This window comes from Pleurodeles waltl, chromosome 7 (genome assembly GCF_031143425.1).
Source record: "Pleurodeles waltl isolate 20211129_DDA chromosome 7, aPleWal1.hap1.20221129, whole genome shotgun sequence".
NCBI lineage: Eukaryota > Metazoa > Chordata > Amphibia > Caudata > Salamandridae > Pleurodeles > Pleurodeles waltl.
Genome location: NC_090446.1, coordinates 466,116,593 through 466,140,262, shown reverse-complemented (window position 1 = coordinate 466,140,262; position 23,670 = coordinate 466,116,593). Strand labels below are relative to the sequence as shown.

Sequence of the window (23,670 nt, the reverse complement as noted above, 5' to 3'; positions counted from 1 at the left end):
TCTTATAATCTGATGATGGTAAGTGACACAGTAAAGGTATTTGCATTATAGCATTAGCTGTGTATGTATACTTTTTGAGTCAGCTTAGGATGTTGTAGGCAATGTGTAAAGTCCCACAGATCACTCAGCTGAGATCAGGCCTTGGCAAACTGTCTTACAAGAATAATGTAAAACTCACTGAGCCCTGCAGTGTGCCACACAGCGCTGTACACACATATAGGATGGCCACAGGATGTACTGTCATGCATGGAAGTGATGGAAATGTGATGTTCATGTAGGTCCTGTATGCTCAGCCTGCAGAGGGCAAGACCTGTCATAGCATTTTCATAGTATTGGACATAGCCCAGGCTGGTGCACAGTAACTGTGGCTATGCAACTGAGGCACCAGGCCCACTCCCTGTAAACCTGCAGATCCTTGGATGTGGCCAAAATGAGTCTTCAGAAGCAAGATTTATCCTGAATACTTTATACATTGACTACATTAGGAATGGGGACTGAAATAGCCACCCAACCTGGTACTTACTTCAATTGATCCTCATTGTCAGTGTGTAACATTAACATATGACAGGCCCCTTACTCCAATAGTTATGTTGTCACCTTTCCATAAGTCTTGTTTGTACAGGACAGGCCTATTTCACAAGTGACAAACCCATAGTGCAGATAGTTGGTTAATTCAGGGAAGATCATGACGTGAATCAATTGCTTTGTTTCATGCAATCAATCAGACCAAACATACTTTGGTATGTTGAATGGCATCTCTGCAGGAGTGCCGCATATGGTAAAAGGTGTCTCCTGTGATACCAGTTTATACCACACAGACCCCTCAGACGTGGCATGAGAATCTATTAGGTAGGCCACATTTCCTCACATCCACTGAGAAGAAGCCATCAGTGACGCCCATGCCAGCCTTTTCATTGTCACATAAATGTTAGGGTGTAGTCTGTACCATAGTAGTTGCCTATATGGACTCTACAAAGCAAGTCAATGTGCCTCATGCACAAGTAATTTACCCTTCAGAAGGTCACAGTGATGTGTTGTGTTTCATGGTGGCTCACATCACAGTACATGTTGCTTGGCTTGCTTAGTCAGTGTAGGCTATGATCTGGGTTGTGCATAGTCAGCAGAGGACTCCAAAAGTGTGTATTTATGTATCAGTACTTATCACGGTGTGTGCTTTACACATCTAGTGTTTAGACAATTACACAATGTTTGTGCTAGGTGTTTCCAAAATGTGCCTTAAACAGCCAGGTACCCTAAAAAGGGATTTGGCGAGCCATCGCCCAGAAGGTGCGTAGCCTGGTGATCTATCGCCAGCAATGCGTCCACTGTCGCAAAAGGTGGGAGGACCTGAGATGCTGGGCCCAGAAAACTGCATAGGTCCAGCTAGGGCTGTCCTTCCAATTTGGGCGGGGTGCACACTGGGCCCTGACCCCCCCCCGATGGCCCGCATACTGGCAGTGGCCTTCCCCGAACTTGATGGGCATTTGAGGGAAGCACAACAGCTACAAGGAGGTGAGCCCTGGGCAGATTCTTAACTGTTACATTGCCAGGTTGATGTATTAGAGGCAGCCATCTCCCCATGAGTATTGGAGATGGCCCATGCTTGATACACAAGATAGGTTATCACTTGTGTAGCTATGGTTGTTGGTGCATGCTGATGTGCCTTGCCAATTGTCCTAGTGACCAGAGATACAACAGAGTAAAGTCCACTACCAGTATATGCTATATACTCTATTGGGCAGACACATAGCTGAGTACATTGGGCAATCATCTCATGTTTTTTCATGTTGTGGGTGTCATTTGTACCCAGCAGTCCACTTGTCTTCAGTGTGTCCCAACCCCAACATCAAACAACATGAAGTAATAGATCATTGTACTCAGCTGTGTGTCTGCTCAAGACAGTATTTTGGCATCTGTACCGAAGAGGCCACTTGTCTTTAGTGTGTCAAGAGTGCTGGTTTGTAACTACTATTAACTATTAGCTGTCATATGATGGTGAGATCATACATGTGACATAGCATACATGCGTGCAGTCACTAAGCAATACTTGCCCTTGGTAAGTAGGAAATGTACAGTTACATGATTCTGTAACATCACTGTTGGCATCAGTATTTGTCCCTACAAGTTAGCAGGTGTACCTTGCACTTTTGTAGTATCTTTTCCTCTACTCTTTCATAGATGATCTACCTGTCTTCATCAGATGATGTCTGATTCCATCACATATGTATACGTACCAAAATCTCTTTGAAAATAGTTGTATATGATGGGTATACAGTTCATGTGGTACCACAGAAAGGAGTGTGTCAGCAATGTTTGTTGGGTCACACATACCCTAACCCGGTACGTCATGTCATTTATCACGAACAATTGTGGAAGACATGAAGGACATGTCAGGAAGACCTATAGTAATTATTTACAATGTGTATTTGCATGCAGTTGATGTTGAATCAATTGGCTAAGTGCTTTGCACATGTTAGTTGGTGAAGGTTCATTACCTGACTGTTGACATGCATCAGGGAGTAACATACAGAAATGTTGAAATCATATGTGAGTGTGTGCACTCAGTAATCCAGTGGAATCTGTGTTTGCATGACAAAAAGATACAGTGATGTGCCTTTCGATAGAGACACATGTCAAAGGCCCATTCAGATAATGGAGATTCTCTGAGCCACAACAGCATTTAATGGACTATTGCCTTTTAATTATGCAATGTTAGATGGGTGTTCTCAGCAGTACCAATTTATCTGGTGATTTTTCTAGGTCTAGCTGATTCATTCTGCTGTGGATATTTATAGGCAAATCTCCCAGACATTTTGACCATATTGTCTCCAGTGTACTTTTCTATGAAAGGTATGTTATCAAGCAAAGCAGCATTAGTACAACGTCCATGAGACTAATTAGACAATGGACATATTGTGAAGTGACCATTGGTGAGTTTTTACAGTGTGACATGGGTGTTTCCATGTCACCTTCTTCCGGCAACTGTACTTCTCACTGGAACATGGCTGAATTATTTGTCCATCATTTCATCATGATGTGGTATTGTGTATATGAACATTTGCTGATTGCAGGACCTTGTGTGTAATCTGTGAGACTGAACTTGGCATTGCCATAAGATTTGATGCCAACAGCTTACTGAGGGGTGGTACGAGAGCTAAACCATTCAAGGTGACCGGGTCACCTACTTGATCCGTGGGTATCGTGATCATACAACTTCACACATTAAATTGAAGTTGTCTGTGATTCTGATTTTCCTGTGAGTAATTGTTTGCAGTTCATGTAGCATGCATGCAAGTGTTTTTTCAAATGTTGAAGCCACTTTGGAGGACCTTGTGGCTGAAGGCTATTGTACATTATGGTAATGTTTTGTAATTAGAGCTGATGTTCAAGTGTGTTCAGGCACATAGAATGACCCTATTTGTCTTTGTCATTTCAGCATCATCACAGGTAAGCAGAGAAGACGGGACCAAAATCAGTGGGGAAGCAGCTGGCCAAAGTACCTCCAGTCGCGAAACATCAGACATAGAGGGACCCAGTGGCCCAGAGGGTGAGGGGAATGCAACAGAGGACACTGGCTCAACATCATCTTCTTCTGATCCAACCTCCAGTGGACAGTCCCTAGTGGTGGCTTAACACACAGGACCTACACCTGTTCCATCCTTATCCACCACCAGTTCCATCTCCACCCTTCGTATTGCTCCCACCCAGGTGGCCAGGCCCGCTCCCCTAAGAGGCTAGCCGTCTCCTTTACATCAGACACCTCACCCCTGCCCCTGTTACTCCTGCTGCTCTGAGTGAGGAGGCTTTTGACCTCCTGAGGAGTTTCTCTGTGAGTCAGACTGCTATTCTGAATGCCATCCAGTTGCCGGGCAACCAGCTCCAACACATAGTTGCGTACCTGGAAGGCATTCACAGTGCTATGTCTGGCCTACAGAGATCTTTCAAGGCTCTGGCCTTCTCCCTCGCAGCAGCCTTCCACCTCCCACAATCCTCCCTCCCCCACCTTCCTCTTCCCCATCCAATTTCCCTATTCACTTACCTGTCCCGAGCACACACACTCAGACACACAAACACACAGACCTCAGCAGCTACCAGCAGCACACATAAACACAAACACCACAAGACACACAAATACATAAGCACTCAACAGTCACCTCACTTACACCCACCACCACACACCCCACACCCTCAGACACCACCCCAACACTCACAGACACAACTGCCATCATTCACCCCATACCTTCAGACACCACTCCAAGACCCACACACATCCACCACTCACTCCATACTCCTAGACACAACCCCAACCCCCACAGACACCATTCACCCCATGCCCCCAGACATCACCTCAACACCCACAGACACAGCTACCACTCACCCCAGACACCACCCAAACACAAACCGACACAGCCACCACTCACACATACCCTTAGACACCACCCCAACACACACAGCTACCACTCACACCATACCCCCAGACAACACCCCACTCACACAGACACATCCACCACTCCCACCTTACCCTTGACATCCATGTCACAGCCCACTAAGAGATACAAACACCCACACTCGCACACGCAACAGACACCAACAAAACACAAACATACTTCAGACACACACACCAGCACCAACAACAGCCACACCCACACCTGACAAAAACACTTCCTTATCCTCCCAACCCCTAATCCCTCATAAACACCCTACCCATTTTCCCCAAGAGTTTCATGTTTGCTCTTGCCCTTACCCCTGTGAAACCCCCAAAGCAAAAATGACCCCGCCCACACCCCAACCCATTCCTTCTACTTCCAAGTCCTCCCCTGTGACACCTGCCCCCTCTGAAACCAGCCATACCCCAACTAAAACCCCATAAAAACCCACCCACCCATCCGAAACCTGACTCCACTTCCACCCAAGCGTGATCATTGAGGTGCCTGGAATGCCCACTAGATGCCCACTCCTGAGGAGTTTCCTGTGGCAGTGATCTGTGAGGCAAGTTGTGTGGCCTTTTCTCCATTTTTGGAGTTATGAAAATAAACATCAGTTGATTGTTTTGCTACACATTGGTTCTGCCATTACTTTTCTACTTTTTTGATGTTCTTGAATAATTTGATGTATGACTACAGTTGTGTTTGTTTAACCCTGATTGATGGTCCATTTGATGTGGTTGGTAAGATCTGACTTTGAAACCAGAGCTGGAATCACCCAGGGCAAAGGGAAATGTTGGATGGATGGATGTGTGGGATGTAATCTAATTGGGGTGGCATTGCATTGGGTGGTGGTTCATTAGGTAAGTATTCCATCTTGGCTTGGACAATGTCAATATCTATTGGGTTACATTTCTCCCCCTAATGTAGCTTGGACATTCGTATCATGTGTGCAAACTTGAGGTTTGTTTGTCCACACATCAAGAGTTTTCAATTGTGCTACCGACTTATACATTTTAATGTGTGTACCATTACCTACTTTAACTTAATGTGTGATTCCTGCTGTTACTGCTGTATTTGCTTTCTATGCTTGCACTTACACATTTACCTCAGAGGCATGACACTTGGTTATACTATGTGTAACGTGAAATGTGTTAAAGGGCAGCAGCCTTCCTGGGATCCTCCTGATGCCACCATACCTATTCTGCAGGTATTGTTTAAGTTGTGAGCTTTGTTTGTTTGCCACACAAATTATTCTGCATCCCATTTACCTTACATTCTCTTGCAATGTGGAAGATATGTGTGAGTCCATGACAAGGATTTCGCAGGGAAAGTGCGTTTGGGTTCAATGACACATCCATACAGATGTATTTGTTATGTCACAACCGGCTAGGGCATGTGAAAAATGTCACTTCAATTTTTAGGTGTGATATTGATGAGGATTTCCTGTTGTGTGACACAATGTTATGGACATAGCACTATCCCTGAAACTCGGATGTGCAGACATATCCAGTTTCGTGGAGTGTGGCTGTGTATTGTCAGTGACCTGGCCAAAGGGGGCATTATGGGGCTGTGATTGGGTCATATGTATTGCACAACTCCAACCCATAACATATATTTGGGCCACGGAGCACAGCTCACCTACCAGGTCGATGGCGCCCGTCGATATGCTGTGGAGTTGCAGGAAAGGGGTGTTTGTACCTTCCGTCTGTTGTGCCCACGACGGCATCGATTTTGTGCACCATCCAGCAGCACAAGCAGCGGCAGGATTTGAAGGATTGGCTCCATGGCGGCACAGGATATGTGATGCTGCCTGCAGGTGAGTTTCTGCCTTATATTCCTCCGTTTCCTCAGGCTCAGATGTGGGCCGACACAGTCTTGTCGAAGGAAAGCAACATCATAATTGGTTCTGCGTAAACACTGGTGGTCTGCCATCTGACACGCATATTTGCCTACTTCGCTGCATCACTGGTCTAGTGTTGGTGGGGGTGCCAGCGGGACTGCAGCAGTCTTTCCTCTGTGCAACCACATGTATCATAGCCACAGACCATGAAACTTGTAACCAGGCCCGAACGTTCTTGAGTATCTTATGAAACTGACTCCTAAGGGCAACAGCGGGACTGCAGCAGTCTTTCGTCTATATAACCACATGTATCGTATCCACAGACCACAAAACTTGTAACGTGGCCTGAACTTTCTTGAGTATCTTATGAAAGTGACTCCTAAAGGCAACATAGGTGAGGCCTATAAAGTAATTTTTGCAACAGAGATGGAGTGGAGAGCTGACTGATCCCAAATTAGGACAGACAAATGTAGAGGTATCTGGGGGTTGAGTTGACATAATTAAATTAATAGCAGTAATATTCTTGCACAGACAGTTTTGAATGTTTCTCAGGTCGAAGCTCACCATTTCAAATTTGTGAATGATTTGTACCATACACCATATCATCTGTACAAAATGAAGATTAAGCAGGATGGTCAATGCTTTCAGTGTGCGGTTGACGGAGCAGCAGCTGCTCTTATCTTTGCTGCTTATATAAGTTTACAAGGGTATTGGGACTATATCTTTCAGAAACTGCATGGTATCTTTCTTATCAATATTATTTGGGACCATAAGTTGATAATACTTGGAGTTTTCCTTATAATTTCACCTGTTGTGGCTGGGATTTACGTTTTTTGCTATTTCTCTTGCAAGACTGGTTCTGGGATGACATTGGCTGCTAAGTGAAGCACTGGACCCAAGGTTATGGTGGCAAGGATTTATTAAAAATATGTTTTCTTGAAATGTCCATCTTAGAAAATGACAGACATCATTCTAAATTAAATCATATTTGGTATCCACTTAGATTGTGGAGGTCTGAGGTCTTTGGCTGGTCATGATCCATCACTGTTATAACGTATGGTATTTCATGAATTATTTCTAATGATATGATATTTTTATGTATTTTTATACGACACGAATTGCTCTTTACGGTTCTTTACTTTCTGTCCCTCTCACTGACAGATGATAGTTCCACCTGTAATTGATGGAGCTTCTGTTTGTCTGTTGTGATGTATTTGTATTTGTTTAAAAATAAAACAGATGCCTTAAATCAATAAATTAAGTTACACATATTACACATCATTTCAGTAGAATTTACAGCGCTTTGCAAGCTGGTTACAATAAAACCTTCACTACCTTTATACAGCACCTTATATCCTTGGACCTCACAGCCAGATGGGCTGGAGGTTGTCTAACTTTGCTTATGATGACTACTTGAAATTAAAATATAGTTCACAAATTTATTGTATCCCAAAGTTTGGGAAACCTTTTTTTAAAAAGTCTACAAAATGTTTTTAATGGGGAAACCTCACTTAAGGCCTACTTGTAGCAAGAAAATTCCAATACTAACAAATGTTTTGTAAGGAAATGCCTCCAATAGGAAAAGCTATAAGAAGCCATTAGACTTTAACATTCACAAAGTTGTGAACCTCAGACAACTTCCCCAGCTGAATATCACAGTGCTGCTTAGGGTCTGTTGCAGACAGATTACACAGCTGAATAACATGTTTAGACACCTCCCAACAAACCTATCTGTGGATACCTTTCATGTTCTGTACTGTCCTATTTCTCTTTCAGGCATCTCTGCAACTAGATGGAGACATTCATACCACAGCTCCCGCTAACGATCATCCAAGGGGTCCCATTCATTAAGTATTTTGCTGATGTTTGGGCCAAAGTAGAGAGTTTCCAGGGTCGGCAAGATGATCTGCTCATCTGCACATATCCCAAAGCAGGTGAGTGCCTCTGTGGTCATATTAGCTGTTGGAGCAAAGTAATTCTTGTGTATATTTTGAATCCCAGGACTTCTGATAACAGCTGCACTCACAGTCTTAGCTTTGTTTTTCTGTGGCATAGCGCTGGTTCTTATCCATTAAGATGTTAGACTTCAGCTTTTCAACACTGTACTAGTCCCAATTAAAACTGGATTACTTGCAGTCTATATTGAACACTATCTTTTTATCATTCTTGGTCATCTTTGGATTTATTTCTCTAGGACACAAAGGGAAATGTATTTTTATTCCAGCTTGGGAGTGTGTTGGTGTGCTCAGGCAGTTTCAGCTCATAGTTTGGGTATTCATGCTTGGTCAGTAGACTATGGTACAGGCCGGCTTTTATGGTTTTAGGGGTTAAAAAATCCACATATTCATTGCTATCCTCATGTGGCACTCCAGAGGTAAAATAGGGTATGTATTACTGTGTAAAAATTGGAGAGTATCTGGCTGAAAAACCAAAGAGCCATACTGGACAGACACAGAATAAATATGAGCAGTTATCTTTTACTGGCGTTTCGTAGAGCCCTGAAATACTGTTATCCAGACCTTGAGAATGTTTGGTTAATTATGGAATCACATAATGGCTTGTGTGAGTACCTTTGGAGCTAGTTTGAAGCGCACCGTAGTTGAGAAGGCATTACCTGGCATTATATTGAACCATATGTATTGGTGGGAGCAGGTGATGAAGGAAGATTATAAGGAAGATAACACTATGGGATTTGAATTCGACCTCTATGGGTACCATGCCTTCTTATCTCAAACTACCATATTACATTTTCCTTCTATCTTCCTACTAGTCAGAAACTGAGGCCAGTGATCCCTATCAGTCGCCACATTTATTGAGCCTCTTTCGATTTATCACGTGTTGAGTTGATGTGGAAAGTTTGTCACCTTGCTCATAATTCTTTACAATGGGTTTCACAGTTCAGTGTTATAGTGTGTGTTCCCTAATCCATTTTGTTTTTCAGTGTTTTTTACGGCTGTCTAAACAATTCTTTCAGCAATTTTATGATGTGAAGTTGGTTGGATTCACATCTCATTTCTGGATTCTGGGCATCCCACATGGACATTGAGAGATCTCCTGCTTTCAGTTTGACATTTAAATTTTGATTGTGTGAAAATGCTGGATTATGCTAATCTGTGAGTCTACGTATTACTCAGTTCAGAACAAAATTCTGGAGATAACCCGGGCCTCTGCCCCAATGGGTCTTGTGTATAGTATTTTTACATTGGGGCTCAGTCTGTGGCCAGGTTTTGTATCAGCTGAAGCTTGTTAATGGGTTTTTGGGGGATGAGGAGACAATGAAATAATCCATCTAAAACATGTCAATGCCTTTGTTAGCTCCACATAATGAGTGCTTTGAAGATATAGCATAATTTTTCTAAGTACGGGTAACTGAAAAGTATTTCTCTGGGTTCTTTCTATAATTATAGTGTAAATATGAGGACTGCTTTGAAAATGATGCCTAGACTGTTATCTTTTCATGAAGTGATTGGAAAATGTTCCAGAGACCATTTTGATAGGGCCAGGTAATATTTGTTACTGCTGGCTAAAAATATTATCTCTGTTTTGGTAATGTTTAGGTAAAGGTAGTTTTACTCCATCTAGAAGTAAGTAAAGGATGTACTTACTTCTAGGCCAACTTCTAAAAATGTTGTAAAGTTCACTAAATAGACCTGTGACTGCATTTCCATTTTTGAGTACTTTACTGAATTGGTTCAGAATTCTCAGAGTAATCCTGGGAAACTGCAACAGTCACACATTTCCAGGAGTAGTCTTTATGTTTCTTTATGCATTCCAAGTTACTTGCATGCTCGGGCAGATCATCAGCCACACATCTGTTACAAATAAATAAATAATGGAATGAAAAATTCAAACCACAGGGGTTTCCCTGTCCTCAAAATCGCACGAGACAAACCCAAATGACTCACCATCACGGCATACCACATACGTCAGTCACCTAGATTTAAAAACAAGTAAAGAGTCAAATACTTTCAGTAATTTTCAATATCTAAGTAAAAAACGGACAGACTGTATCATCACCATCAAGAGCCAAACTAAGACCGATAATTTATCTCACCTGCCCACCGGTAATCAAATTTCAACCCTTATTTTCTACTCTGTATATTACACAGATTGCATCATATCGCAGAATTGCAAAAACCCCTACATGAAAATGACCCTGATTTATATCAACAAATTATTCCGTCTCCTACCTTTCTATTTGAATCATATGCTCATTTAACATCTTCCTTTGTACCTCTGAAGATACCCTAATCTATCTCATGCCTGCAGACATACTCTCTAGTATACTTCAGTAAATTTACCATATTCTTTCCTTACAAATCACAAACTCTCTTTCTGAGTGATCACTCATGCAATACTTAATACTTTTCTTACCAGTTACTCTTCCTGCTCCCATAAAGTGCAGTTTCCCCTTTTGTGTAACTTCTCGCATTCTCACATTATCTAACCTTCTCTTCACTATTTACTTATCCCATTTTTCTCAGACTGCTAGACTCACTCTAATAATTACACCCAACTCTTATTACCTCAATCCAACACTCAAAGCTGAATGTAATACCTCAATTTCTTCAGAGCACATCCTAACCCGATAACCAACAAATTTACAGGAATAATTCATAACCACTGTATTAACTGCTGTTTTTTGGTTACAGATTTGTGTGCTACTGAACATAACGCACTTTGTTAATGTACTAGTGTACTACCAACCATAAAGCATTTCAACACTTCGTCAGGGGTAGAAAGCGCTATATAAATGCAACTGCAATAGTAGGGGCTTTCCCTTCCCATTTCTAGCCTGGTCAGGGCTTACTCCTCCCCTTAGCTTATCCTAGATAGGAATTTTCCTACCATGGTGAATACCAATAAATGTGCAGGTTTGTGTGTATGATCTAGCAAGGCAAACCTTGGGAGCTGCTGAAGGGCCTGCCTCCCTGCCTGTTCCAATGTCCTTATCATCTCCCCTTACCTATTGTCCTCCACTGAGACGGTTGTAAAAGACGACAGCTCAGAAAAGTGGGGGTTCAGGATTTTATGACCCAGAACTATTCACTCTGTGTATGCCCCATATGTAAACTTGTGACCCAGTAACCTGCCAGAAGTGGGGGCCTGTCATAAGTTTGGTATGATCAAAGCCTATACCAGAAGACTAAAAGAGGGTGGGTGGGTAGGAACACGGTTTTCGTCCCTTCACCTTTCATTATTTTACTTAGAAGATAACAACTCATTCCTTATGAATGAGTGCATCCCTGGAGAGAAAAAAGTCCTTTGAGAACAAGCTGAAATTAACTGGTTCCATATTAAAGTTTTCTGTTGCTGCTAAAACAAGAGGGCAATCAGTAATATTGGTGGAGTGAATAAAGGATGTTTGGAAACACCAAGCCCTAATACATGAGAAAAGGGAAGACAAAGGGTCATTTCTATTCTCTTGCAATTCTCAAAGGTATGCACAGATTATTTGTGACTGTTTTTGCAGTTCTAATGCTTGCAATGTTTGGTGCTTTTGGAAGGATCCTGCTAAGCATTTTCAAATATGTAAGCAGTCCAGATTTGAAGACTTTACACTCTGCTTGTGCAGGTTGGGGCACCAGGAGGAGCAGGCAGTGGTCCCTCCTACCAGAATGCATATATTCCCTCATGTGGGAGTCACAGTGCACCACTTGTTTAAGCTTTGTGGCCCCTGACATTTTAAGGTATGATGTCACAAAGTCAGCATAAGGCGATTTTGATTGCTGGCATGGATTTTTGGTGTCCTTTGCAGTCCTCCAACCAGTGTTCACAACACGTTGTAAGGAGATGCAAGCTGATTTTGCCAGTTTAATATTAAAGAGGTGGGCCCTGTGGAAATGTTTGCAATCTGTTGCTTTGCAATGGGAGGGTTCTGAACATCCCTCACTCCTCAGATGAGAGGCAGGTCGTGGCGCATCCGAAACATTGTGCCTCCACAAGCCTCTTCTGCACATGTGATCAAGTGATAGTAATATGCATCATTTGGTCAAAAGCCTGAATTGTCTTTGCTAATCCACCGCACATAATCAATTTCCCCTATTTATGAAAGCTTTGTTTTCTACGGGGTAAGAAGTCTTTGCTCTGATAATGTTCTTACCTCCCAACCCAATGGCAAATTAACCAAGTTCTAAACAAGCCAGAAAGATTGCTTGTTAGAAAACTTGGGAGGAAATCATAGTTGACAAACTAAGAATCAATCCTTTCAAAGTCTGTAAAGAAAAATGTGGCAATGAATGGGCCACAGATTTGTAATTGAAAAAATAACTGGTTGCAAAAAGAAAGATTAGATAGGACAGTTTTCTGCAAAGACGTCCCTCCTATAGGGGTGAGGGTTATAGGAATCAAAAGACTGTTATTCATTGATTTTGGGTCCGGAGATGTTGAACCTCAATTCTGAGACAGAATATCATTTAGGTTCAAATGATTTCTAAATGCCTAAGCCTCCACCACCCACCATCACTGGAAAGGATACCTTCGTTAAACAGAACTGTTAAATGGTGATTTGGTTACTGACATGCTAAATGTGGAATCACTATTCCATTATGTATAATTAGCTCCCAAAATAACGTCCTTTTAGACCTATGAGTAAGTCAAGGGTGCAGTTGCATTCAAAGTATATAATGGAGACCTAGGCACATGTAATATAACAAAGTATAAAGAAATCACTATTACAGTTTGTAACGAGTAGGCATATATCAATAATAATGCAACCAATATATACAGACAAACAAAAATCCAATAAGAATCATGTTGAGTGACAAATTCATCTTTTAATATGACAGAAGAAAAGCCAACACGTGTTTCGCCATGGGAGTAGATATTCCCCGTGACTTTCTCAAGGCTGGAAAAAATATCAAACATGAGATATTTACTACTCTCAACAGAAATCACAAAACAAATACAACATCACCAGCATAACTAATATAAGTTGGCATATCACAAATAACAATTGGCAATATTAACTTGTTAAGCCCACATAATCAAAATTGATGGCTAATCGTTAGGTATAAATGACTTTAAAATATTTACATCAAGTTCATTGTGTAGACCTAAACCATTGTGAAAGGTGAGACAGGGAAACCAAGGCACAAACCCAGGACAAGTCAGAATAATGTTAATACTAAAAAATCAAATTAAACTCAAAGCAAGTTCCAACACAATCCATGCGTTAACCCGTGAAGCAAACAAGATCAAGACTCACTAGTAACCCATAACCCAAAATAGTGCACACCACATGCTATATATCTATTGGGTAACAAAACAGGCATTCTGTCTGTATACTAGCCCCAAAGTAAACTATATCATACCTGAATCAGGTACAATATGAACACTAACAGTAGTTCCAAAATGCTCGAACAAGTTAGTGAAATCCAATCTGTAAATCAATCATGCAAAAGCGTTTAAGATAACCATATAAAAGAAAACTCATATATTCCTGTGCTCCACCAAACTTCAACAAGGGGCACCTACCCGCTCCTGGCCATCTAAAAACGGCCACATGTAGAAACGGAAAAATGTCCTCGACACCTAAAATATCAAACATGTCAGTGTAAAGCCGATCAGCATATATAATATAGGCATGAAATAACGTGCTACTAAGTATGATCACAACATGTATGGCCACAATCCTTAATCACTCACCACGTTCCAAAAAGCATAACTGCACGCAGAACGGAGCCAACGCTTTCAGCTCCAAAGTGTAATGATCAAAGAAGCGTTACCACTCAGCTGCCACCATTTAAGATTCTACCCGTATCAAATTTTTCCCCTAATATTTCTTCCCTGCGGGTATTTCTCATGCAGTTGCATTCAAACTTCAAGTCTCCCATTTGTCCCCAGAACTGGTGAAAGCCAGTAATCTGTGAAAAAGGAATAATACGCTATTAATCTGGAACATTGCAGGTTGTAGTCCAATCTATGCAATGCCTAATGGAATGCTTATATTCTTCATTTGATCAAGGAAATTGGGCATTGGTCTGTCCAATACACAGGGATACTGGGTGCAGGAGGTCTCTTAATTTGATAAAGTAACACTATAATTTGCTTTTATTTAGGGGCTGATAATCTAGCGATGTCTCTATCAAGAAGATTTGTTGCATGGCTGGGTACTTGAGTTGATTTGTGGAGGTGATATTTTGAAAAATTAATTCATATGATATCTATTTATAAAAAGCTAGCTCTGTAGTTTGAGCCCTTGCTCAGAAGAGTTGTCATTGCCCACAAGGTGTCAAGCTACAATCCTGGCAGGGCCCAATATGCTTTTCATTTATCTCAGCTTTAGAAAATAATTGCTTTTTACAAACAAGATACACTTAAAATGGATGTTTGTACGGGGGAGTTCAGTAAAAGAAAGCTGTAAACCCATTATAGATCTGCCAAATAGCCCTATGATTACCATGACCAATACCTTTGCCAGTTCCAGCTTTATAGCTAGGGTCACTCTGCATTCTGTGATGTTCTGGCCAAGTGTAGGCCATTACATTGCCTAAATTAGTGTTCTTTTTTATATGTATCTAATTCCATAGGCATAAATGCTTTGTTCTACATGCAAAAAGTGTCACACTTGGCATTGAAACGTCACACATAACCACCCCAAAAATCATGAAAATCCCACCCATGATTTAACTCAGAACAAGGTAACTATGCTGAAGATGTCTTATATAAATTCCCAAGACCCTCATTTAGAGTCTATTGGGAAGCCTGCTGGCCGTCGAGGTCAGGATGAGTTAATGCCTTCTCTTCCTCTGTAGAGGACTATGACATGTTTACAGATTTTAAACTTCCTGGCAAGAATTTATTTGCCTTCAATGGAACCATTGCTGTGGTGGCTCCATTGAAGGCACTACCCTTTAACATGGAGCATACCTGTTTGATGATTCTGCTTGGCAAAATATTTTGTTCTCTAAGAACAAGCTCCCAAAGCAAGAGTTTGTTCTTAGAGAACAAAATGGGAATGGTAGTCCTGGGTAGGGACACATACCCACAATAGGGACAGGCATTTGCCTCTATGACCGGACTTCCCTGCAGAGAACGGGCCTTGAAGTCAAAGGTAACTAGAGCTGTCCAGCTGATGAAGCAGGGAAACTGCAAAATTGGCAGAATTGTGCATCTGCCATAATATAGTCGATTCACCATTCAAACTGTGAATTACACTTATCATAGTCAATTTAGTCATTCTGTTGAATACGAAATATTAGCCCAAAACAATAGGTAAAATAATGATGGAAAAACCATAACTTCAGAGGAAAAGACAATATTTAAGGGGTCTTTACGAGTTTGGCGGCACCAGGACCGCCATGTTGGAGTGGCGGCCGCACCGCTGACAGGCCGAAGGAGAAGACCGCCAAATTATGACCATGGCGGTCTTCCCAACAGTAGGCAGCCAAATCACCGCCTGTACTGCCAGTGTGGTCATGCCACCATGGAGGGCAGTAGCCACCTTCAGGCCGGCAGAAACCATGTTCCTGCCGGACATATTACGAAGCTGCACACCCCGAGGGTTTCCGCTGCGGTCACACCACCATGAAAACCCTGTCAGAAACCAACGCTATAAAAGGAGACACTCACCTTCTGGAACACATACCTGTCTGGAGCTGCCATGGAATCTGAACTGCACATCCTCCCACTGCGCCTGCTCGCCCAACGACTCCGAAACCAGTGACTGCGACTCCGGAACCAGTGACGGTGACAACAACAACGGTGTGTACACACATCTACCTAACACTGTAGGGAAAACCCAAAGTACACACGCACACATGACATACACATCCAGGACGGCAGACGAGGGCAACACACATACATAAGCACACACACACACCCACATACAAACACACACACCCATACTATACACATGACCGCCAACTCACACCTACAATACACACACCAACCTACACACACACACACAGTACCGGCACAGTCCAACACAACAATACACACCACTGATTCACACAACTACACCACAACTGCAACAACACAAACGCTATGGCAAGCTAACACATTACACACCTCCACCTGACACTACATACATACAACAAATCGTTACAACACCTGACAACCAATATACACAATAACACAGCCATACAACGAGGCAAACGTCATACCACACTAACGCAACACTCAACGCTTCTGACATACCCATCACCACATACACGCACGTACGCACAACAACCACAGAAGGGCACACAACACCACCATTACACATATCAACACAAACAATACACAAAATATCAACAAACATGCATGTTCCAAACACAAACATATCCTACACACAACACATAGCCATCACATTGGGACCCATGGCAGGGCAACACCCACACATGCCACCCAGATGCAACAACTAGCACAATCAACATGCACACACGTACCAGTCACACACAAACCAAAGCAGGCAAGACCAAAACAGCCATGTGGAAAGAAAGGCAGGACAAGTATGTTACCATCGAACCAACAACTGGTTGTCCCAGATACAAATAAATAGAAACATAAATATCTGGCAATAAATAACTATTTACAATGTGAAGGCCAATCGGCCAGTCCAAAATGCACAAGGCACAAATAGCACATCTGTGTGCCCCTGCTAGATGACCTCCAAAGGGTAGGGTCATCAAGAGGGCAGGGAGGTACCTCGGGGATTGGGGGGTGAAGGGGGGTTTGGGCTAGGGTTTGGGAGGGGGAGTCTCTGGGCTTAGGCGGGGGGTCTTTGGGCTTGGTCTTGGGAGAGGTCGACTTCTTGTCAAGGGTAGGGCATGAGTACTAGCAGGGTGGCAAGGGAGGACTTGGAGGAGGAAAGGCTGGACTTGGGGAGGGACACAGACTGGGGGTATTACGAGGTGGGAGAGGAGTAGGGAACAGAGAAAACTCAGAGAGAAAATGCTTCTTAGACACACGGGACAGTTATGACAAAAAGGTTTGGGACTAGAGGTAGAGGCAGTAGTTGTAGGTGGTGTCTTTATGGATATCTTGAGTGCACATGAGGAATGCTTGTGAGTGCTGGGTGTCCATGGGGTGGGTGGAAGTGCAGGTGTTTATGTGTCTTGGGAGATGGGGGAGGAGGTGCTGGGAGATGCCATGCTGGATGGGTGATTGTTGGGGTGGTGTCTGCATTTATGTAAGATGTGCTGCATGTGGGTGTGTCTGTGGTTGTTGTGTCTGCGAATGTGGTGATTGGGGAGGATGTCTGCTGGTCTGATATTGTTCTGACTGAGTAAGATAGGAGTTGTGGCTGGATCAGTAAATTTTGGTGTGGTGGTTGCAGGTGTGTCTGGTGTAGTGTCTGCGAAGGTGGGGTGGTGGAGGATTCTGCAGGTAAGGGAGTGTTGATGTATCTGCAGGTGGGTGTTATTTATGTGCATCCCGGTGCTGGGTTTTGTGGTGCTTGTGTTTGTCTGCACTACCCTTTTTAATGTGGAGGTGGATGTCTGTTTGTATGTCTGTGTGCTTTGGCTTAGTTTGGGAAGGGGGATAGGGATTGGGAAGAGGTAGTTGCAGGGGGGACGGTAGACAAATGGAGACTGGCTGCCGTCAGTGAGGAGACCAGGGCCCGAAAGGATCTTTGTAGGCCAGCTAGTGCACTGTGAATGCCCTCCAGGAACACATTGCTCTGCTGGAATTGAGCTGCCAGTACCTGGAAGGCATTCACAATGGTCGACTGACCCACAGAGACGGACCTCAGGAGGTCAGTAGTCTCCTCACTGAGGTCAGCAGAGCTGACTAGGCCAGGGATAGCGGTGCCTGCGGCGAAGGAGACACTCACCCTTTTGGGTGAGCGGGCATGGGCAACTGGGTGAGGAGCTGCAGGAACAGCTGTGGTCGTAAGGGGTTGGCGGACAAAGATGGTGCTGGGGTGATCCCAGATGGGTCCACCACCACCAGGAAATGTCCACTGGCGGAAGATTATGAAGATGACGTTGCAGATCTGGCCTCCCCGTGACACTCCCCTCGCCCTCCATGACACTGCATCCTTCGCTGTTGCTGGTAGCAGCACCCTGGGTCCCATGGCCTGCAGTATCCCCACTCGCCTGTGCCCCTTCTCCATTGCTTGCCGATGCTGATGCACACAAATCTAGAGAGAGAGGGAGGGAGACAGAGAGAGATAGTGCGAGAGAGGGTTAACATACGTCAAATACCCCCATGTAAACAGGCACATCTGTGACAATACATATCCTGGCTAGGCTATCTCAGGTGCCTATACACATTTCCTACATCATGTCACAACATGTCACTACTAACCACCCCTGTATGCCAACCCTCACACCTACATCTATATCCAAGTAGGTCAGCACGACTGGAGTCATCCACATGATCAACACTAAAGCCATGCTTGCATGCACATCATACCCTGGATGAATGTGATGCTATTAATTGTGTTTGACCAATGACTTTGTGTTTCACCACTGCGCATATTAGTTTCTCAATGTTCACCAGTAGCACATTATATGTTTTGTTCAGTTCAGCTGCCTATTGGCTTTGACATGGAATTAGCCATTACATTCTGTATTCTGCCTATTGGCTTTTACATGCTGTATTCAGTTTAGCTGCCTATTGGTTTGACATGGAATTAGCCATTACATTCTGTATTCTGCCTATTGGCTTTGACATGCTGTATTCAGTTTAGCTGCCTATTGGCTTTGACATGACATTAGACATTTCATTTGATATTTAGGTTAGCTGCCTATTGGCTTTAACGTGGAGTTAGACATTGTAGTTGAGACATTGCAGAGATGTCTGTGTTTTTCCAAGCTATGTTTTTCCACAAGATGAACCAAGCTGTTTTCTTCACACCAGACCTTAGCTGATAAGAGCACGTAGATTTTGTGTTTACCTCGCAATCTAGTCTGAGAGCGTAATGGCTCGGAGAACTGGCCAATCTCCAAGGCCGTTCAAATCTCACACTGAGTTTGCTTTTAAGGATGGCTCTGGGCTACAGTGAGTTAGATTTGAATCTGCTTGACTTCAGGCTGGAGCTAGACGTCCGTTGCCAGTCTCCCGTGTGGGTAGATAATCTCTTTCTCGCAGTTGACCAGAGTCATCAACTTGCAGACCCCAGAAAGATGAAGCTGAATATATAGGCCCTGCCGCCTTGCCCTTACGGTGATGAATTTTGACTTTTATGCTTTGCTATGCTATAATCATACCTATATTTGCTGTGTACATTGCAACTGAGAAGTACTGTGATATATTTTGCTTTCATTGCTGCGACTACGTGTGCTTGAAATCTACTAATTTGTCTCTCAAGAACTTGTGGGTGGGGAAGAATTAACAACAATAAAGGTCTTTTTTGAACTCAGAAGTGCATTCCAGAGAGGTTCTGTAAGCTCCGATAGGAGATATGTAGGAAGGCAGAACAATGAAGTACAAATGAATCCCTGATTTCACATCATACCGCTCCATACCCCTAACACGCATTGGAAGTGCAGCTGACTGAACAAACACATCAGGCCTCTCCAGTCACAGCAGCTGATCAGTCCATGTCCTTTGTAAAATATCCATGAGAGTGAAGACTACTCCACTCACACACCACACCACGCAGCATCTGCCTGTCACATTACATGCCGCTACAAGTTAGACACAAATACAGGTGACATCTGATGTGTACAATGCAAGTCTGGGGTTATAGACATGTGATTAGTCTCACCCAATCACTGAAGATTTGCAGACACCAAACACATATATCAGAACTAATCATACATCTAAGTACATCTACAATGGCCCATATTGCACATATTAGACATCCATACTCAATCACTGAGTGCAGTGTCTCAACTGATAAACTTCAGGAACACACATATGATATCATAGTCTACATACAATACCACCACACATGCAGTATCACCAGTAGGACTTCACAACACCATCCTCAAACACACCATTCCAGATTTGTGAATACCTGTTCCTAAGTCTAGACAACTCACATCACAGACGGTAAATACATGTAAGCATAATGCACACATGCACCAACACCACTGCCTTTGCACTGACACCACATCCCACTGCTACAAAGGGCAGCCTCAGGAGAGAAAATGCAACATTTGATTCACCTCAACATCCCATAAGTCATGCAATACCCAATCCCTATCACTTCAGCTAGGCCAAGGGTAGCAGACATTGTCCCACTCCATCAGATGTGCCCCCAAGTAACCATTGAGCCATGATTTAGGCAGTAACTAAGCTGTGTTGCACTGTAATTGCTAGGGCAGTGGCATACATAGCATATACATAACATATTGACAATGACCAGGTCTGCCTAGGCTCTTACAATGTAGGACGCTGACCTGGTTTGTAGTTGATACCTAAGGTACTTACACCTTATACCAGGTCCAGTTATCCCTTATTAGTAAAAAAAAGTTAGCCAACAGTGCAAATAGTGAAAATCTCAAAAGTTAGAAATGGGCCTAGGAGGAACACAAACCATGTACTAAGAAAGTAGAATGCGAATGTCGGTTTCCCATCTAGGCAAGTGTAGTGTGTAGAGGGGCAGGAAAGCTGGAGTGAATCAATGTACCTTGCCTAGAACGCATAACAACACGAGAAAGAAGATTATGCAAGAACCAGAAGAGACTGCAAGACACCAACGATGGATTCCTGGACCTGAAGACCTGTGGAATAAGGGGACCAAGTCCAAGAAGCATAGAAGAGTACAGGGAGAACAGGGGTCCCTGCTAACCTGGATGAAGGTGCTAAAGACGAACCACTGGTGAAGAACAACAGTCAGTTCTGCACCCAAGAAGACAGATGCGGGTTCCTGGTTGGTTCTGATGATGTCCCACGCCGAATGGATGATAGCAGTCTGGTTTGTATCACTTGATTCCGTCAACAAGCCTTGGCACACGCAAAGCTCACGGTTAGCAGAAAATGGTACTGCCCGGGACCAGGAGGGACCTGGTGGACTCTAGCCAGGAGGGTGAATCAGAGGGGGCTCTCAGCAACTCAGAGAGCCCTCAGATGACCAGGCAGCATGTACAGGAGTCCCACAGCATGGGGACAAAGGAGGTGCAAAAGGAGACCAATGGAGCACTATAACAAAGAACCACTCAGGAAGCTGTGCGTCGAAGGATAGAGTGCTGGGGGCTGGAGCTGAACAGTGCATGAAGAACTTCGTGGAACGATGCCAACAAGCCTTGGCAACTGCAAAATATGCGGTGCATGAGGGTTCTGTCTTGCGTGGGGAGGCAAGCTCTTAGCTCCACCGAAGTTGGACAGTAGGACTTCAGGACCGCTGGGACCATTTTAGTCCTTCACCCGTGTTGCTGGATCCATGCAACATGTCAGGAGAGGGGACCCAAGCCACTGGTTGTCACTGCAGAGGGGTGTCAGCTGAAGCAGGGGAGTGACTCCTTCATTCCAAGGGAGATTCCTTTGTTCTTCAGGCTGTCCTCGGAGGAGTCACGACATGGAAACAGTTGCAGTTGCTGGCGGAGCTGAAGATACAATGTTGCAGAAGTCATCTTTGCTTCTTTGTTGCGGTTTGTAGAGTTCCTGGAGGGTCCAGATACAGTTTCTTGGGTAAGAAGGTGAAGTACATGATGCAGAGGTTTCCCTCTGGAGTCTTGCAATCTGAATCGGAAGAAGCACCCAAGAGAGACCCTAAATAGCCCTGAAAGGGGGACTGTCAGCTAAACAGGTAAGCACCTGTCAGGGGAGGGCTTTGACGTCACCTTCTGACACTGGCTACTCAGATGCTCCCAGAGTTCCCTGCCAACCTAGAATCCAAGATGGCAAAACCCAGGGAGCCTCTGGGGGAGCTCTGAGCACCAACCCTGGGGTGGGCATGGACAGGGAAGTGGTCATTCCTCTTTCCTTTGCCCAGTTTCCCACCAGAGCAGGGACTGGGGGTCCCTGAATCGGTGTAGAGTGGATGATGCAAGGAGGGCACCATCTGTGCCCTTCAAAGCATTTCCAGAGGCCTAGGTAGGCTACCCCTCCCAAACCTGTGACACCTCTATTTCCAAAGGGAGAGGGTGTAACACCCCCTCTTCCAAAGGAAATCTTTGGTTCTGCCTTACTGGACTTGAGCTTCTCAAGCAACAGGAGGGCAGATACCTGTCTGAGAGGTGGCAGCAGCTGGGGCTGCCTGGAAAACCTCAGAAGGCTGGAACAGCAATACTGGGGGTCCTCTAAGGAGCCCCCAGAGTGCATGGAATCATACAACCCATCTTGCAAAATCATTGGGGTATGATTCCAACATGCTTGATACCAAACATGCCTATGTTCGAAGTTACCATTTTGTAGCTGGACATAGGTAGTGACCTATGTCCAGTACACGCATAAAATGGCATCCCTGCACTCACGAAGTCTGGGAAAATGGTCCTGGAGGTCGTGTGGGCACCGCTGCTAGTGTAGGGGTGCCCTCACACAGAGGTACTCTGCACCCTGCCATCACGGCTGGAGGGCCTGCTATGGGGGTGACTTATAAGTAACCTGGTGCAGTGTAAATGGCAGTGAAAGGGTGCATGCACCTTTTTACGCAGGCTGCAATGGCAGTCCTAAAGAAAACTTTGCATGGGCTCCCTATGGGTGGCAAAAGAAATGCTGCAGACCATAGGGATCCCCAGGAATCTCAGTGCCTTGGGTATCTAGGTACCATATACTAGGGACTTATAAGGGGGCACCAGAATGCTAATGTTGGGTGAAATACTGGGTTACCAGTATGCAGTGACACATTTTAGAGGAGAGAGAGCATAATCACTAAGGTCCTGGTGAGCAGGATCTCAGTGAACACAGTCAAGCACGCTGACAAACAGGCCGAAAGTGTGGGTGCTAGAAAGAGGCTACTTTCCTACACTTACCACCTCTAATACTAACTAATTGGGTTTAGGGTTTCATCCCCGCAAGTCTAGCGCTTGGAGATGCATTATGATTGCAGTCAGAGCTAATGAAATGTACATGTAAAAGTATCCTACTTTAACAACTGTCACATACCCGATAGTTAGCAGATGACCAATATATGGGTATACAACTATCAAGCCATAAGTCCAGTCTTATGCAGGCTATATCTGTGTTGGAAATGTAAAGGCTGCCTCACATACGGTCAATACCATTACCAGTACTTTATGTATATAGTCACTGTGATAAAACGGGAGTCACATAGTTGCTTATACAGGTTTGCTATACATGGGAGAGGACTCACACCTTAGAGCCACAAATGCAGATGGAGGGAGCAGGTCATACTCAGTGCTTAGAGTAATACACAAGCTCACATCCATTGTATAGGCAGGATGGAGTCACACATGTGCCAAAGTCATTAGACCATCTTCACAATGCAGACACGGAGATGTCTTGATATGGGACATGTACATCCACTGACAGTAAACCATCAAAACACATCTACAACTTATACTCAGCCCGGGTGGTTACTACCCATTCCTAGTAGTCTACATACTTGCTGCATTGACTACATTG

At 43.9% G+C, this 23,670-nt stretch overlaps 1 protein-coding gene across 2 annotated transcripts in view; it reads left to right on the top strand.

Moving 5' to 3' along the window:
* LOC138304198 (sulfotransferase 1 family member D1-like) overlaps nt 1–23,670 on the top strand; it is a 426,949-nt gene that overhangs the window by 87,331 nt on the left and 315,948 nt on the right. For both annotated transcript variants that reach the window (XM_069244053.1, XM_069244054.1), the window contains exon 2: nt 8,044–8,201. In XM_069244053.1, the coding sequence (XP_069100154.1) occupies nt 8,060–8,201 (142 nt within the window). In that variant the 5' untranslated portion in view covers nt 8,044–8,059. The remainder of the gene's footprint in view (nt 1–8,043; nt 8,202–23,670) is intronic.